The 19363-nt window shown below is 42.1% G+C and overlaps 1 protein-coding gene across 2 annotated transcripts in view; it reads left to right on the top strand.

Moving 5' to 3' along the window:
- The first annotated feature begins 5163 nt into the window (after window positions 1–5163).
- Window positions 5164–19363, top strand: part of LOC120445391 (probable nuclear hormone receptor HR38) — a 29824-nt gene continuing 15624 nt past the window's right edge. Inside the window, exon 1 of one of the 2 annotated variants that reach the window (XM_039625797.2) lies at window positions 5164–5289. Coding sequence is in view for 1 of the 2 variants with exons in the window: in XM_039625796.2 (XP_039481730.1) it covers window positions 5429–5873 (445 nt within the window). In the remaining variant the exon portion in view is untranslated. Of the gene's footprint in view, window positions 5290–5324; window positions 5874–19363 lie in introns of those variants that run through there. The other variant, XM_039625796.2, reaches the window with a different exon arrangement.

The following is a 19363-nucleotide window of genomic DNA, read 5'->3' as shown; positions in this document are numbered from 1 at the left end:
CATAGAATACAAATCAAAGGTAAAGTAAAAACCACTGATTTTCTTTTAAATGATTTTGATTTTTAATTAAGTTCTGTAAACTTTTTTTTTACGGTGTGGAGACAGATAAGCACAGGACTAACACACCGCTAAAAGTGTTGCCTACTTAGGGGCGTGCGTGACGATAATGCGAGGCAGTCGTCGCGTGAGTTTTTTCCATGGGGCATGGGTATGTATATGCAGCAGTGGCAACTTGTAGACGTGACGCGGTCAAGACGAAACGGAAGCAGACCATAAAATCAATGCCGCACTTCCGCTCATCCGCTTTACCGCTGAATGGTTCCCTCATAGGATTGCCGGATGGCGTGTCGATTGCAGCGTAGGGAATTCACTTCCACAACAGCGGGACAGCTGAGCTCACTAGGGGGCAATGGGGGGTGGATGGGTTCGAGTTCGAGTTCGAGGTTTCAAGGTCGTTGCTGTCGGGAAGAATGGGATAAGATGTTGGGCTGGGAAATGGCACGCAGTTGGGAATAGTTTAATATTAAAGAAAGAGCAGAACAGAACAGAGACTTTGAAAGGACTTTCTTGAAATTCGACCAAAAAAAAATCATAAGCGATATACTGACTTTATATTTGTGATTATAATATTGTTCACTCTTAACGGGACACATTAGTTTGCTAACTTAAATTCCCTTGAAATCCCAAAATCACATTTTTCCACAGACCCAAAAATCCTTTTCCTATTAAGTCATATTTCCACTTGAAGATTATCATATTTATACAGGTGCCTGCCACAATAATTTGCCTGTGAGTCCATAAATCATCTCCCTAACCATCGATATACCCCACTTAAGACCGCAAATGTGCATTGACTCATTGCATTGGCCGTTATGGAGCGAGAGATTAACCCATGCCAACTGGGCGTATACTTGATGATGTTATGACATGTTCGCGTTTAAAGCCCCCACAAAAAATGTTATTTAGGTACAAAATAGCACAAAATTGCCAGGGCAAAAGGAATACACCTATATATTTATGTGAAGTTACAAATATTAATAGTTAAACGAAGCCAGAAAAAAATAATGACAATAATTCGCCACAAAATGCACCTGCAGGCTAAGCACTCAGCTGAGTTTTTGGTTTCGTTTTCTATTTGGTATTAGTTTTATTTTTGTTTTGTTTCTTCTTTTTTTGTGTTCAGTTAGCCAGGGGAAGTCACAATTTTTTGGGCAAGGCAAAAAGTGGGGCCTCGAAAGTGAAGTTTATAAAAAAGGGTTGGCGAATCCCAAAATGCAATTTATGCAAATGAGCCGAAAGGCGCCGTTGCAAATGCGGCAGCAATAGAAGAAGTAAAAAGGTAAGAAACAATGCAAAGTGCCGCATGCTAATTGAAATTTCGAGGGGGGCTAGGGAGGTTTTTTTTTTTTTTGTATATTTTTTTCCGCAGCAAAATCAAAGCCTAAATAGCAATCAAAAAGACCAAAAATTCCTTAAATTAAACTCACGAACTGGCGGGCGCAACGATGCGAAAATGATACATGCATTAAGGCCCAGCCAAGTTGACTTGGCCAAAACGAAGCGAATTTAGCTCGGCACATTTAGAATATCATCGCAGTGCAACTACTACGACCACAACAATAAATAATAGACAAAAGGCAGAGAGACAAAACCAAGGAGTGCCGATTCCGAAGTCGACTTCGACGTAGACTGCGACTTTGGCTTGGCATGTCATGCTTAATACAGCCAATAAAACCGCCAAAAACAACAACAACAATGGCAATCGAATCGCTTTGGAAGCAACCCAAAGCAACAACCAAGGCACAACAAGCAACAACATCAGCGATAGCAGCAACAACTAGGAGACTCCAACGCTAAGCTGTTTGCATGCACTTTTTGGGGCCACCAGCGGGTCAGCCAACAGCAGCAGCACCACTAGCCCCACTAGTACCACTAGCACCACCGTCCTCTAGCACCACCTCCACTTCCACCACCACCACCATCACCACCGCCAAAGGAACAGCGGCAGCAACGCCAACAACAGCAAGAAAGCTGGCCCAAACAGTGGCTTAGAACCCATTTGATTTGGAAGCAGAGGCGTAATAAAATGCTCACTATGAAACTTCAAAAGGGTAATTAAATTGTAAGCATTTACATACACTAAGTTTTAACATGGTTATTTTCAATATAAATGTTCTTTTCTACACATATAACTGCTGCTTTTATAATAGGTAATAATAAGGAGAGGTGTAGATCGGAAATAAACAGAGTAATAAACTACATATTCTGAGAAAATCCATATTTTCGAAATAAGGCTTAGGAAAAGACAATGGAAAACCTTTTGAAGGAGAGGCACCAGCCTCTTACAACTAATCCAAAGCCACTGTGCTGAATGCACATGGTGCCTGCCACAGACCAGTTCCACTTGCGTCGCTCCCAAATCCAACTAATATATATGTACATGGGAAGCCACACCACAGAGCGGCCCATTACAGCACACCGCACCCCGCATCCCGCACCCCGGAGCCACAATAGGCCGCAGTGTGAGCCGGACCCAGAGCCGCGAGACCAGGGCAAAAGCATTATGGGAAAAAATATAGCCGAAAACGAAAGGAAGAGCCACTGCGCCCAGAAAGCCAGCCAAGTCGCTCGAGCTTCGACTCTGCCGCAGTCGGAAGACCCAGCGCAGCGATCTCACGTTTTGTCTGCAGCGGCTTCCACATGGAGAGACCCCCAAGTGCACAGCGAAGAGAGGAGATCTCCGACTGCGGCACCGTACGCTAACAACAGTTAGAAAACGTGGCTTGGAACCTGTCTAAAAATAGCCAGCGACCAAAGACTCTCGCTCTCTGTGCAGTCGACGCTGGCAGCGCTGTCGGCGCCACGTCTTCGGGTTTACAGTTCTTCGCACTCGTGTTTAGCCGATCTTGGGAGAGAAGATTTCGACTGGCTTTGCATTATTGTTTTGCTCGTTGTTGTTTACGAGCTGCAAACGCCGGTGTCAATGGTAAAGTGCATTAATATTCCCGCTTTTCCGACGGATCGCGGGCGGGAAAAACGATCGCTGAGATCGTGTTATTGCTATATTGGCTAAATGATTTGTGGTGCAGCTTATTTATATTTTGGGGTTGAGGAAAGAGTGATCTGGTTTATGAAGTGGCAGGATGGTATTTTGTTAAGTGGAAAAGCGAAATTGGCTTGGGATTTTGTGTGAAATCGATTTGTCTTGGCACTTTGTAGTGAAAAAACGTATACAAGTTGCTAACCGAGTTAAATAAAAATTCGTCGTGGCTGAAAGGAAAACGAGCCTTATTTCTGGGTAACAAGTATGTTTTGCGTATTAATTTAAATTTAAAATATTTATTGCAGGTAGCAGTAAAACATTTTAAATAGAATATCTGACAGTTGATACTTGTTATTCTTTTCGAAATTTCTATCACACCATGCAACATGATAGCTTTACTTTTCCACCCACGTTCACAATCGTGGGATTTGGTCATATAAACATATTCCTCGAAATCTGGTCCGTATTCCTTTGCTTTGGATACACCCACACACTCACAAAAGCAAGGACGTTCTTTCCTCCAAAACGACACCACAGAATTCCCACACAGACTTAGTACACATAGAAAAATAGTTAAAGACAACTTAATTGCAATAATTTTCTTTCAATAGATGTATTTTAGAAAAGCTTTTTATATATAAAAACAAGTGTGAAGATGTACAATGTGCATAAGGGAATATTCCTAAAAAAAAAATGTCCCTATATATCCTGAAATTAATAAATTAATTTACTGTGCACGGTAACTGAGAGAAACGGAAGTTCTGGCAGCAGGCGAGAAATGGATGCCCAGTGGGCGGTTGGAAAACCGGGAAAAGTGGGAGGACAAGTGGTACGCCAGAGCAGGTGAAACGGCACCAAGAACACCAATCAATCCAAGATGCGTGTAAAAGAGATGGCCAACGTCGGTTTTATGACGCACATAATTTCCGCTTCCGAACTGTCCCACTGGACTGCATTTGGAAAATCGGTCGCTGAAAATAAGGGGGGAGAGGGGGATTTTCCGGCGCAGGCGCTCTACCAACGACGTCATCGATTTTCCTCGCACGAGCTGCGCTCAGTTGTTGGCCCCAAATGACGTAATAGCCGGGCCGCAAAGGTAGGTCGTGTCCCGCTCGCTTGCTGCCACCGCTCGTCCCCTTGCCACCCCTCCCATCCCCATCGCACACTAACACTCACTCTCGCTCTCGCGAGCGCAGCACAGCGCCAGCTGAGGCAGCGCTGCCAGCGCGACGCGTTGAATATAGTCGCGTGTAACCGTAAAGATAAGTTCAGTCGCGTCACAGACGCCGCATTGTTAACAAGTTCAGCCCAAACAGCCACCGCTCACGGAAAACCCAACACAAAATATATAGAACATATATCGAGGCGAGCCAGGAGGTTCTGACTTTCAGCTAACTAAAACTTTAATCCACACAAGTATATAGAAATCGCGTTCAGTATTAAAGAAAACAAAAACGCCTACATAGGTGTGAGTGCTCAAGGGTTAAACAATTGCAACAAGTTGTTGTACTTTATTGATTCGTGCATTCGTTCTATGCGGAAACAGAAGCCGGTCGGCAACGCGGCGTATGCGTAATAAATTCAAACAGTTGACAACCCGCGTATACTTCACTTTCCTAAGCGAACAATGCATATATTTTGGTGGACATCGCTGCGTATGTGTGATTTAACCACCCTGCGAATGAGTAGTAATTAAATTTATAGAAATGCTAGTTTCATTTTACCTTTGAGAGTCGAGACAAAAATATATTTTTGAACTGAAAGTTTTGCTAACTTTTTAATAAGCACGTGAGCTGAAGAACAATAGTAATTGTTCTTGTGTTGCCCATTGCGCGCGTGTGTGTATATCTGTGTGTAAAGTGTAAGCAAACGTCCTTGTGCCTCCCACTACTTCAACTACCACAACCGAATATATATAGAGAGCCCCCAGTTGATATAGTATAGCGTGCGTAAGACGCTACGTCGCTCACATCGTCACTTGGCCACTGCGCAAACGCCGGAAAAAAGGCAAAAAGAAAAAAGTGGAAAAAAGGAAGGCAAGTTCAAGTCTAAGGACTCGCAACTCGCAACAAAAACAACAGGCGGGCAAGGACAGGAAAATGAAGCCCGATTATAGCCACTGCAATCAGAGCCACTGCGACAAAAGGTTCGGTCATTGCTGCTGCAGCCAAGGAAATTAAGGCATAATCCGGCCCAACTCGGAACAGTCGTGCTGGATCACCAGCGCTGCTCAGGGCGCCAAACAGGTGCCTATTTAGAAATCTTAAACTGTGTGATCTGTGTTGTCCAGTCCTCTGTGCGCTTTATGTTTGTGTCCCATCATTGTTAATTCACCATCACCATCATTGTTAATTTTGGGTTCTTTAACGGAGATTTTGGTCTATAATGCGCGATCGGCTTGCCTCGCTGATTGTGGTGAAGCAAGAGGGCGGCAGCAACACGACCATTAGCCACCACCATCAGCCTAGCATTAGCCACCAGGCTATTAAGTGCGAGGCCTCACTGTACCCCGAGAGCAGTTTGTTTCAGGAGATCAACAACAACTCCTGCTACAGGCCGAACCTTAATGCCCCAACACAACAGCAGCCACACACATCACACCTGCAACACGCACAGCAGCACCAAACACACCAGCTACAAACCCTCTTGCCGCCGCCTCTGCCGAATTTGTCTTTGATTTACCCCTGCCGCAACCTCTTTCCCGACGGTTGCGATATCAATCACCTGGCCTGCAGCAGTTCCTCCGACTCCAACTCCAACTCCAACTGCAACTCGAACTCCACCTTCAGCTCATCCAGCAACAGCCACTTTTTTGCCGATGGAAACACATGTATGTATTTGGTTTTCCCTTTCGGTATCTCGACATGTCGGTGTTGGTGTTTTTTTTTATATTTCCCAAAACTCAAACGCCGCTGTGGTGTTTTTTTCTAATTCACTAAGAGCACACGCGGCGTATACGCAATGTGCAGCGCCCATTGCCAAATCGCCCAAGAAGCTAACTGTTCGCTCAATAACTCAGTAACTTGAATAAAAAAGGGGGCGTGGCTGGTGGGGGTAGGTTGGGTAGGACTACGCACAATGACGACATAAATTTGCATGAAAAGTTCTCAAAGTGCATCATAAAATGGGCAAAAATATTAAGCGAATGGGACAAAATACGAGAGTAGCCACAGTAGAGGTCAAGAAATTAGGGGTAATATAGAGCTTTGAAAATTCTTGGGAATTGCTTAAATAATTAAATAATTTAGAAGTCAATTAAGTTTGATAAAATGAACAAATAAAGTTTTAAAATAATTTAATTGACAAATAGTTGGTTAAATAATTGATACATTTTGGAAATTTTAAGTTTGGCATGCATGCACCCTGCCCAACTATCCCGAACTGTGAAAACGGGCTTAAATCAAACGTTGACTACCACGTTGACCTTAGTTGTGTGTGCAGACCCGTCTTAGCGTTTTGGTGAGCATGTGCTGCTGCTGCTGCTGTTGTTGGTGTCGTACACATGTTTACCAGCGTCAGCAAAGCGCCGCAGTTTCAGCAGACGGCAGCGGACGCAGCCTGACGCAAAGTGATTTACAAGCTGCACAATAAACACCGCACACAGATGCAGTGCGTCCGATTTCCACACGAAGAAACTCATTATCGACGGCGATGGATGGCCAATGCATTTTATTAATAACCAGCGAGAATCGCATGAACACATCGCGGATTGATGCTCAAACACACGAAAGGAAGATCGATCACTTCTTTGCCCGAGTGGGTGGGTGGGTGGTATCCGATTATTGAGCTTACTAAACGCCTTGAAAGGCTTTGCCAATTCATTTGCTGCGGCAAAGTTGGTTAGCCACTTGTTAGCCGCTTCTTAAGAGTCTGTGTTTTGCGGCTAACTTAGCGCCCATTAATTGTTTCCCAGCACTCGGCTTTTAGACACTCTGTGGCTAGCATTATCTATTGCAATGCGCCATTACAGGAATTTACTGTATTTGCATTCTAAATTGATTTAATAATTAATATTACTGCGCTACTATTATGAGCTACATAGTAATAGGCACTTTAAATAGTTTCAATAGTTTTAAGATCGATTTTTTAAAACCATAACCCAAGTAATAAATTAGTTTTTACTTGTATTATGACTTGAGGTGAAATGCAGTTCAACACCAAACGGAGGGTTACCAATCGATTGCAAAAGTGAAAATGCAAGGGCATAATGATCTAGATTCAGTTGACAACTAGCTGTGGCAAAACAAACATCTCTATTTATAAGTTGCTTGTATAGTACCATTATGGCGATGGGCGCCAAAAGTGCCCGACGGCGGATGACAAACCATAGCTAAACAAATCGCCGAAGAACATATGACCAGGTGAGGTGCATTCAGTGCATTAATACTAGTATATAGTATATAAGCCATGACGACAGCGGGGCCATGAAATCGGCCAGTTTAACGGATCACACGGCACACACAGTTTCCACAGTATGGGTGTTTTCCCGAGGCACGAGTGCCGCAAAACGTCATCGTCACCGCAAAATCGAAAATATATGACGAAACCGTGAAAAGATTGCACTTTCTTTGCGTCAGCTGCATCTGTTAATATGTTGGTATATATATATATTTATCTCATAATTGGTTCGCTTTTATTTTAATTATATTTATGGCTGGCCACGTGCTGATGACGTCTTATTTCGGGGATGAGTTGGCTAAATGCCTGCTGCAGTATTATCACAAGTCAGCGTATTTCTTATTCCTACGACTACTTACATTTCGATTTTATTTTCCGTTTCGTTTTTACTCGATACTCACGACAGGGCGTGTGAAAACCTTGTTGCTTTTACCCTTTCTTTTCGATTCGCCTTGATTGCTCATACGCCCCGTTGCCCCGTTCAACATGACAACATCTCTTGGGCGTAGCCAATTGCATTTCAACATGGCCCAAAGCGACTGAGTAAAAGGTCTGCTTGAGCCACACACATATACAGTTGTTCAATGCACTTCCCTTCCAGGGTTCAAGATGATCGCCGCTTCCCCCCACTGATTAACCCCTGCGAAACGAGCTTGATAAATGATGCAAAATCACAAACTCACAAAATACCTACTCACATATCTATGACACCCGAAAAAAATTTGATAAAATATATCGTAGGCCCCTTCATTGTATAGTTATTCACGATCCGTCGTGCGTTGTGAGTTATCTCCGCGGCAGCTGTCGGGATGGCCATTGTTGATTGTTGCCTCTTTTGGCCATTCCTCATAGAGACACTCCACACCGCGTCGAAAACATATACTATCCGGGCACACCGGTTTCCGTGGAGCAGCCCCATCTGCCAAGACCAGTAGTCGCCTTCCAAGTTTCGTTTTCCTCGGTCGAGCACACAAACAACCATACAGACACAGGCGGCACAGGTGTATAAAAAGGCGTTAGTTGATAGTAGATAGCCCACTGACATGGTTAGGATCTGAACATTTATCCATGTCTCCGCGCTCCTGGTTCTTCGATACTGTTGTAATGGCCAATTTGATGTGCATTTGTGATGTGAACTTAGAACATACGAAAAATTAGCACATTAGCTAACGTATTATAATAGTTTACAATAACTATAATACCTTTTACTCAATGCCAAACTCAACTTTTAGAGTGCAAAATTTAAAGCTGTCATCTGTAATTTTTTTTAAAGTAATATAGGCAAAAAAGCCGTCGAATCGCCTCTTTCTTATATCTTTAAATCGAATTTAGCTTTTCATCTCCATTAAACTGTCTTCGATGCAGCTTGAAACTTTTCCAAATTCTTCTAAGCCCTCAGTCTGTAATAATCGTAATCTTAAAATGTAAATACATCTGCAACCTATCTCAACTATCTTTGAATCAGCTCGTCTCGCACTTTTGCTATTCATTTTCGCACTGTGCGAATCAGTAAAGACCACAAAAGTGAATTTGTTAATTTGTCTTTTTAAGGTGATTTTTGTTTTGTTTTGTTTGGGATTTGCGATTTGGGATTTTTTGTTATATGTATCTGTTGGGATGGGAGGCCCGCGTCTAGGCAGATGGATAGGAAACTCTCGATATTAGCAACTGATGGGGACTGCTCTGCGACTGCTTAATTATTTGCGTTGATTTATGCGAATTTTATAACGAAACGCGGTGGTCGGGGAGGTGCCATTATGCTCTTCATCGCTGATCGATGGCCAAGACATCGGGCAGCCACAAAGCAACAAGCCAAATGGCCAGAAACCATGATGGACCACAAACCGGAGACCACAGACCATAGACCATAGACCATAGACCAGCATTAGTTCCAGTCCCATCGTCGGATTATCGGGGAACTCAAATCAGATGCATAATGAACAACAACCCACCTCAATTACGTAATAATTATGGTTTGTCTGGTTTAATTGTGTTTATTATATTGATTGTGAGCGCGTTTCGTTATTAATTGCCGATCGATTCGTTCGATGTGCGCTCCTCGATTGATTCACACGATGCCGGCGATTCGAAAATAAAAATAAATACGGAAAGCGCGAATTCTTCTGCTTCTGCATTGCTTAAATAATTTCTAAATGCGTTTGCCGCGTTTTAAATTTAAACAGTCGCCGCGTAATTAGCCAGCACCCAACTTTCCCAACTTTCCCGCCAGTTTGATGTCCAAATTGGAGGTATTTCTGGCTGATCGGGAACAGAAACGCGTCCCGGGTCGATGAAACTATTCCAAGGGGTTTTCAATTCCGCATAGTTGTCCTCAGTCGTGGTATTCGAGGGATGTAATATATACGAAGGGCGGAAGTCATTACAGTTTGGTGTAGCCTAAACCCTTTTAATGGGTTTTAGTTCATTGTCGATATTTTATTTATTTGGCATATTTTACAGAATACTTTTAAAAAATTACCTCAGTGTTAGGCACTTCTTATTCTTAAATAAGAAGGTAAAAGATTTCACTTGTTTAATATGTACTTAAAAATAACTTAGACTTAGGCGTTAAATTAAATTTTCGGACTTTCCTTTGAGCTTCTAGTTTCTTTGATATAATTTGGGAATGCTGAAGTGCTTTTCTGAATTCAATCAGTGTTTCTGCATTTTGGCCAACATTCCGCGGCTGGGTTTGTTTTGGTTTCGATTTTTGTGCAAGTTGCACTCCCTGCGAGTGCAATGTCCACAAATCACGAGGCGTGGTGGATGTCGCATCGGTGGCATGCAAGAAGAACGTGCTGTCAGTCGGCGGATGAAGCCACTGCCAAGACGATGTCATCAGTGCACCACCACCATCAATCCCACCACCATCACCCACACCACCACCAGTCAGTAGCACCATCCTCATTATCATCTGCTGATCGGCGGCATGGGAATGCAATACTTTGGTGAGGCGTCGCCATAGTTCATCCGACATCGAATGTTGGACAGCGGACAGGTTTTCCTTTCGGACGGTTTCCCCTCCGCGGGTCTTTCTTTTATTTTGGCCACTTTGTTGCCGGTTGTTGGTCAATTTCGACTGGCACTCGGCTGCTGGCGGCTCTCGCACATGTAAACCTTAATTTGAAACTGATTGGATTGCCTGGCCGTTGGCCTCTTGTTGTGGCGTTTTTCTATTTTTTCTTTCTGCATTTTTTGGTTATTTCTTAATTTTGCCATGCACTTGATGAGCTTGATGTTAATTTTGAGGTTTTTGGCAGTTTGATTGCCTTGAATCTGTCATACTTTACAAGACAAATTAACAATTAGGAACTTGTTTTTTGCTCAAATATTTTATTAAAAAAAACGTATACTTAACACAATTAATGTAAGGAGTTGTACTTATTTGTGGAAATATTCTTAAATATTTTTACCATTTGCACCACAACCTATTTCCAAAGTCATACGTTACAACACATTTGGAAATAGTTTTACATTTAACATTATTTTGGACACCTGACACCTACGTCTTCACTTTATTCCCATTCAAACTACCTAAGCTGTAATTAAATTCAACAAAAAGCATTACACAACGTTTAACAAATTTTAGCGAGAACAGGCCAAGCCATAAATTGCAATCAAATCAAAAAAATTCCAAAAAACACGTTAAGAATTAAAACCAAAAACCAAGCATTAAGCATTAGTGCGTCGTCAAAATTCAAGAAAATTTATTGTCCATAATGTTTGCTTGGTTAATTTTATTATTTTAATTATTTACCATTGGCTTTCCTGTGCGCTGCCACCTTGACGAATGTGTTCGCAGAGTTGTGAAAAAGGCCGTAAAAAACGTTAAGAAAAAAGAAGCTGCATTTAACAAGTTTCCCCTTGTGCGTACGCCGTTGGTTTTGTAATCAAACAAAAATTGTTTGCTAATAGGCTGACTCTCGGTTGCCGAGCTAGAAGATTTGTCTGTTTGGCTAGTTCTTTTCCAAAAGGAAAATCAGACAATAAAAATGAAAAAAATAACAACGAATCGGTGTACAAATTTTTGTTGTAAGCCTCAAATTGATGAGATTTAAGTTTGTTTGTTACTCTACAGCGTTATTTTCGGCATTGAAGAGTTATAATACTTTTAGTTTGAATTAAATTAAAAAAAATTATATAATTATTATAGCTCCAATTGGGCAAAACATAAATACATTTATCACTGTTGGGGGCATTCAAAATTTAGTAACCGTGTTGCCACTTCACGTATTTTTTAAGGCAACTACTCTCCTTACTTTGTATTTAAATACACCCCATAGGAGTGCATTTTAAATTCGCCAGCATCGTGGCCAATAATTCCATGTTTTTTTATTGCTACATTGTCAATTGGCTTGTTTATTTCATGTTTCGGCGCGCAACTTGTTTGCCAGCGTTTCGTTGTTTCGTTCGTCGCCGCACTTGAAGATGCGGCAGACACTGAAAGCCGAGATTGCAACTGCCGCATCGGTTTGATTGGCAGACAGACGGCCCACGGAAAGTCCGATTGGAATGAAGAGTCACTGGAGGTGTTTAGGCTAACCAAAATACCAAACATAAAAAAGATTGCCTTCGACTAACCGGAATACATACTTGTGTTTCTCAGACATTTTGTTGCAATTTCAGTTGGCATAAAGTTATTAGATTTGGCCACCATTTTTTCATTTTACGAGATCATAAACATCGTTATCTTTACGTGATAACAAGAAACATTGCATTGCCCAACTACGATAGAGAATTTAAGCCCATGCTTAAAGGTTATAAACTGAAAGCGAAACTCTGCCGAGTAGAAAAACAACGCCCTGTGGCTATAACTATTTTTAAACAGCCGCCTTTTTTGGCCCACTGCAGAGGCGGAAGAAGAGGAAGAGGAAGCGGAGCTCACGTGCAAAAATAACACCGACCATGGAAAAATCGAAGACCCCAACGAGCCCCTTCCAGTCGCCAGTTTGATGGCGTAATCATCGAAGGCACACGAAAAAAGGGGATATGTATATATAGGCCACAGATACACCCCCTGGAAACTCTGCTGCTCTCTGTTGTGACGTCATTGTGGAAAGTTGCTAGGTCGGGGTCGTCATGCCGCGGCTATCTCTGACTGGGCTCTTTCTCTGCGACGCTCTCTTTTCCAACAGATGCCAACGAAAGTTGAATGCAACCACCCATTCCACCTCAACCTACCCCTCATTTCGCCCGGAGAGTGCCTCACGACTCTCACGTGGCACGCAAGGTCGTCCGTTGGGTGTTAACTCTTACCCGCATTTGTTTTTGTTTGGCCCCCCCACGATGATTTCACACTTGTAGATACCGCCAGGATATACACTGCACACACGCACCCCCGCAGAGGTCCTTGATGTAACACGCCTTCTTTTACCATCAGAACTTTGGGTTTACTTCTTTTTATGGCAGGGTCGCTTCCAAAGGACCTTGAAACTCGTGTTCGGAATTTAAACAGCAAAATGCGAATTTTTCTTCATGGGGTTTTCACTTCATTTCTGGTGTGCCCCTGCAAATAATACTATTATACCGTGAACGATGGATAATCGAAATAAAAGCAGAGCATATATACAGTACAACAAGACGAAATTATTAAAATAAATCAAATAAGTACATTTAAGAGGAGTTTTAAGATGTCAAAATATTTTTGAAAAACACAGATATGTAAATCTCAGGCGATTCGCGGAAAACCTATCACCTGGTGAGCTCAAAGCCCATAACCATAAGTAAACCATGAAACACCAGCCTAGCCCAACAGCTCATAAATTAAGCCAAGAAAAACGAATAATCGCAGGTGGAAATGCGTCAAAGAACCGACTTCTGCTCCCCTGAAACATGCAACATTAGCAATAATCGAAGACAAGAGACATGCAATTATACAACTTCAAGCGAAACAGAAAGGCAAACAACTCAGACTTGGGGGGCTCGTGCTCGAGGCATATAATTAAGGCCCGAAACACTCACACTCAAACTCATTCACAAACACAAACACAAATCAAAGCCAGGCCAGTTATAGTGAACAATATATACAGAACTTTATGTGTATGGGCGACACGCACTTGAAAACTGATGACGTCCTTGGCTTTGGACTGCCACAATCCTCGACTTGGGGTTCACAGGCGATCGATAAAGCCACGCAGGACTGTTCGTGGCCAGCGGCTGTTGCCAAGTTCCAAATAGAACTGGTGACGTCAAGGCGGAAGCGAGACGGATGCACTAGCATGCGCTGTCCCACTGTGCGAATGCGTAATATTACGTATACCACGTGTGGGAGCAAAGAGTAAACAAACAGATTGTCCAGCGAATAAGGTGCTCGGTTATGCGACTGTTTGTGGTAGCCTGACAATTAGAGGAGTCACACAATCTATATAAATAAACAAAACATAATGAAACAAAGATACAAAGATACAAATAAAATCGCTTGGCTTCGAGCCAAGATGCCATCGCAATCAACTGCATCAAGATTGGCTTAATTGAAGCGGCGACAGCGAGCGTGTCTCATTACCAAGTCAAACACACTATAAAAAGCAGCAGGGCAAAAACAAGAAGAGAGGTATCGATGTGACAAGATTGTCAAATAACTGGCAGCAGTGACATCAAACATTCGATGCAAAACGCGCTCGCACCGAACACACACACTCCGAAATACGGGTATTTGGGCTATAAAATACATCTTGAATTTCCATAATTTCGACTCAGCCGGTTTTTGCATTTTTCAGACCGCTTCTTGCCATAAATTCACTGCTCGCATTCAGAACATTGCAATTAAAATAACGGATCAGTTCTCCTCTCTGGCCAAATGTGTTGTGTTTATTCAAGCTAATCTGCATTTTCACTCCCACTTTTTTTTGGCCGTTTCATAAACTTGAATTTATAAATTTGCTTCGCGCATTTCCTGACCAAAAGCCAAAAATCGCTATTCAAACTCTTTGCTGACCTTGAGAAATTTTAAGGTGCTTCGCTTATGAAATTAGAATACAAAAGAAAGAAAATCATTTGTATTCCTCCCTTTTGTGCGATTTTAATTTGGACTTTCGCTTGGCGAAACTTTCGCTGCGCAGCTTGCAGCGGGAATATAACAAGTTCTTAAGTTCTTTATAATATTAGATTGTTATATATGGCCATAGAACTCTGTTATGATTTCAAGTTAGCATTTTGTTAATTTTATTTTTGGTCTCTCGTCTGTCAGGCAAAACGAATGGGGAGTTGTGATAAATGCCGATATAATGAATCGATTAGCAGGGAACCAGTCGAAGAGAGGTATTCCAAAAGTTATTTTATATCGATAGATGCTCTTATGCTTTTCGGATTAAACAAATCCTTTCAGCTCAGAGACATTTTATTAATAACTTTTTCACCAAGCTTCTTAGTTATTGATTCAAGTTCCTTTGAAAGAACATCCACCTTACAGCTCATTTAAATCCAATAAAACTGTGTTTATCTCTAAGTGGATGCCTCGCCTTACACGCAGTGCCAAATCCGTTAATATTATATTCGTAAATAACTCTGAACAGGATCTACATATTGTGCAATAATTTAAATTAATTTATGCGCTACTAAGGGAATACATTAAGTCGTTGTTCCCGATAAACCGCAGGCAATCGGTACATCTGAATCTTCAGTTTTATGGCCCCAACTGTTTGGTGCATCATAAAAATGTTTAATTAATTTTCGTTATATTCATCACAATATCACTTTTAATGAGTTGCTTTTAGACACAAATTAACACTGCGGCACACTCACTTGACCGAGCCAAAAAATTTCGTTTTATGTGGTCGAGGCACTGGGTTTTTTTTTTGTGCATTTCGACAGGAGCGGCTTTTAAGGGAATAATAAACTGGATAATAAACTGTTTAAAATTATTAGGAACTTCATTGAGCATTGCCAAAATAGCAGTACAACATAGGAGAACTTGGAATTAATGAATTAATGAAAAAGTGAATAACATATTAAAAGAACACAAGCTGAATGTATTTTTAAATCAAATCGCAAATCGAAGCTCCTGAGTGCCTGCATTGTGTTCTAGTTACGTGATGGGGCGCCCACCATCATGGCCAGTCGTTTGGATGGCCAACTTCGCCGTGGTTGCGAAACTAAGCCGTAAGCCGTGCTGATCCGAGCGGACTCTGGCCTTGAAAATTTTATATTCTCATTCTCATTCTCATTCTCATATACTCAATTATAGCCACTGCTCGTAAAGGCGAAGAAAAACCGGCGCTTAGTTACAATTTGCAGATGCTTAGTAGCCGTCAACGAAACTCGATTTCGTCGGAGTGCCAGACGGCGAGTAAATCGCAAAACCATACAGCCAGTATGCAGCACTTATCCGTGTGCATCTGCAGGTGACTTGAAAGTTCTCAGACATCGACTGACCAAATGGCAGTTTCATTGGATGCACTTTTTTGTGTCTGAGGCCAAGAGCCTTCACTTTTGTGGTCATCGAGCTGCCTTTTCCTATGTAATATTAGAATTCCCCAAGGCATTGTTCTGGCACTACTGCCGCTCGTCTTCGCCAGCTGGGAACATTTTTGGTTCAATTAACACATTTGTTTTGCAATCGAATTAATGAACTCTCTTCAGCAGCGTTCGCTAAATACGTTCATTTGGAAGCTACAGTCTACAGTGGCTACAGGTTTTTGGCTAAGTTATGACACTATTAAATTCTAACCAGTGACAAATCAGCGCACTCAAAATGTACAGCAAATCACATTAATCGATTAACGATTTGGCAGTTATGTATTTCGGGCTGATAAATCCGTTTTGGAGTATAAACTTTAAAAATTGCAAAAGGATTTTTAATCATTTTATGGACCACCTTTAGTCGATTGGACAGAGTACAAATATAAGTGTAAATTAATGATTTTAAGTTAAATCGTTAGGTGTTAACATTTAAACAGTAATCTGCCGCTCCCCATTGAAGCAAAACATCAACACATCCACGTCCTTTGAGCCACTGTCAAGCGAAAGCCTTGAACCACAAAGCTCGCGAACCTCAGAAACCCCGAGAAACCCCAGAAATTGGTAACAAGCAGCGCTAACTAACCAAACCAAACCAAGCCAATGCAAAGCAAACAAGACAATGGCTAAGACAAATAGCAGATCCGAAACTGGGCGCGTTTTCGGATTTGGGTATTCAATTTGCTGGGACCTCTTTGGCTCTTTGGGGCCCAGTTGACTTGCCCAGTTAACCGTTAACGGTCTAAACGCTCCAGCTCGATCGCAATTGGATAATGAATGATGCTTTGAACTGTGGCAAATTCTTTTGTCTCTTGCCTTTAACATTGAACTTTCCGCCAACTCCAGAGCAGCGGCGACCGATACAGATACATTTACAGATACAGATAGAAATACAGATGCAGATAGAGATAAAGATGCAGATACAGATACAGATACAGATACAGATTCCGAGATACACTTCGATTCCCACAGCACCGGATGATTTATGACCAGTGAACAGTGTGTATGTAAGGGGTATATGCGATCATGGCGGATCTAACGGATGAAACAAGAACCTTGTTGTGCATTTGACACGCCACGGAAAGAGGGAAACATCGGTGTATAAAGACTCACTCACTCAGCACAATAAAAATAAAATGCGATGAATTATGGGGCAACTTTTTGTAGTTGCCAATAAGCATAGTCGGTGATCTGTGATCGCTGAATCGATGGATCGGTGGATCGGTGGATCGGTGGATCGCTGTGGCTCCAGATGGATCGCTAGATCGGCAGCCATCACTTGCCGGCAATTGTGCATCGATCAAGAGACACGGATTCCGGCCTTGTGCATCAATATCCCCGGCAGCGAAAGAAATGCGTGCAAAAAACGCAACAGTTTTGTGCCGCTGTTACAACGTTCCGATCCGCGAAGGTCTAACAAATTTTGGCTCCCAATTAAAAGTAAAAAATAAATGCCGAATGGTTTCGGAATCGCATTTGACTGCGTTTCTCGCGTGCTGCGTCCCAATTGATGTTGCCAACTCGGAACAATTAGCATAAATTAAAATTGGTTTACGGCACAGTCCATGGAGACGGGTCGAGAGGGTCCGAGAACCCATGATGCGACCGGCAATCCGCTGGCGATGAGAGTAAAAGTGAACCAACCGGTTCGGGTCGTGTCGTTTCGGATCTATAGTTAGTCTCTGAATTTATGACCCGAGTGGCGCCCACTCCCCACCCCAACAGCCCCACCAAATGTCGAGCGATACAATGTGGTCTTAGAACAAAATGCAGCATTCTCCGCTTCTCGCACAAACATTGACAAAATAACACAAATATTAATTTATTAAATTCAAAACAGAAAATTTGCAGAAATAATTTATATATTTCCGAATTTCTAATTTCGATTTTGCTATTGCTCAACTACAATAATATGTACATGAACGCTTTAAAAGATATACAGTTCTTATACCTATAAATGCTTCGAGGTCATTTGATTAATTCTGTTTAAATTGCTAACCCAAATACCCTCTGAAAGGGTAAAAACTCAGAAAAAGCTTTGCGCATGCGCAGCATCATCGCAGTTCTTCATGTTTTTCTGCCCCATCACTGTGACTTGTTTTGTGGTGATTTATTCTCAAGTTGGCTGCTGCTCGTACTCTTAACTTGGCCATATCTCAGCCATAGTCTTAGCTTTTGCTTTTGATTTTGCTTTTGCTTTCATTCGGCGCTGACCAGTCGGCTGCTGGATGCGCTACAGACTGGAGATTTAGACATTAGACATTAGACATTCTTGCACAAAAGCGTGTTGATGTGGCTAAATTGGGCCTCGACAGCAATGGCTGCTGCAGCATTTAATTGTAATCAATTTTTCTTCTGCCCGCTGTTTGTGTTTTGTTCTGGCCCGGCTTCCCATGGATCACCGACTGGTTTATCCGAAACCCATAAAACACTGTACATTTGGCGCTATGTTCTTACAGCTTTATTTTGCGTGTCGTTGCTCAGTGAGCTGTCAACAGGCAGATTATTGTTATTTTTTTCGGTGGAGTAGTTTCTTTTTATAGCGGTGTCGGTTTACCTATTTAGATTGCATAGCTAATCAAGGCGAACAATTAACAGATCTAAAAATGTTTGTTATAAATAAACACATAAGGAATTTATTAGTGTTGATTTCGGTTTGTGTTAACTGCAGTCTTAATTTGCAACAGGTGTCGAATTGGAGCTTTTAGGGAATTAAGAAGTGATACCTTACATTACTTGTATCTAAACTTATGCAAGACAAACTTATAAACAAATCTGTTGTTTGAGGAACTGATATCAGTAAAGTATCAATCTCCCTTGTTTGCCAAAAACTAAAACCATTCGCACACCGTCCAAGCTCCTGATTTGCATGCCCCAACAAATTAATTGTGTAATTAAGACTCCCCTCGCAAAATCCAAACGATTGGGGAAAATATACAAAGCGCATTGGAAGATGGCTTCCTCGTCGTCCTGCTGCGAAATCGTGACTCCTCTGCCTTGGCGGGGAAATCAGTTTGCGATCTTTTCACAGCAATAATGCATATTAAAATGCCACGCTAATTGTTATTGCAGGCCCCCGTCCCCCGTCCCCTTTTCCCTTTCCCCCAGCTGGCCTGGCAATTAAGTAATAGACAAACAAACTTTGGTTTGCGTGTTGCCACTGCAACTGCAACTGCAACTGCAGCAGCAGCAGCATCTACCCCGTGAGCTGAGTGCAACATCCAGCGAATGGACAAATTTTTATGCCCAACCTGAGAGCCCGAAGTTGTCTGTTGGCCAAGGCGCTTCTGCTGTTGCCTTTGACTATTAATTACCACCAAAATAAAAAAGGAAAACCAACTTGGGGAAATCGAAGCCGGCATTGTAAGCACACAACTACTGTTTTGCGTGGGTGAATGAGGAAAAATATGTTGCAGTCAGCAGTGAAAATACTGGACAACTTCAATAAAAAGCCTTCTGTTGAGAATA

The sequence above is a fragment of the Drosophila santomea genome, chromosome 2R (genome assembly GCF_016746245.2).
Source record: "Drosophila santomea strain STO CAGO 1482 chromosome 2R, Prin_Dsan_1.1, whole genome shotgun sequence".
Lineage (NCBI taxonomy): Eukaryota > Metazoa > Arthropoda > Insecta > Diptera > Drosophilidae > Drosophila > Drosophila santomea.
The sequence above is the reverse complement of the archived record's forward strand: the minus strand, read 5'-3'. Positions and strand labels throughout refer to the sequence as shown.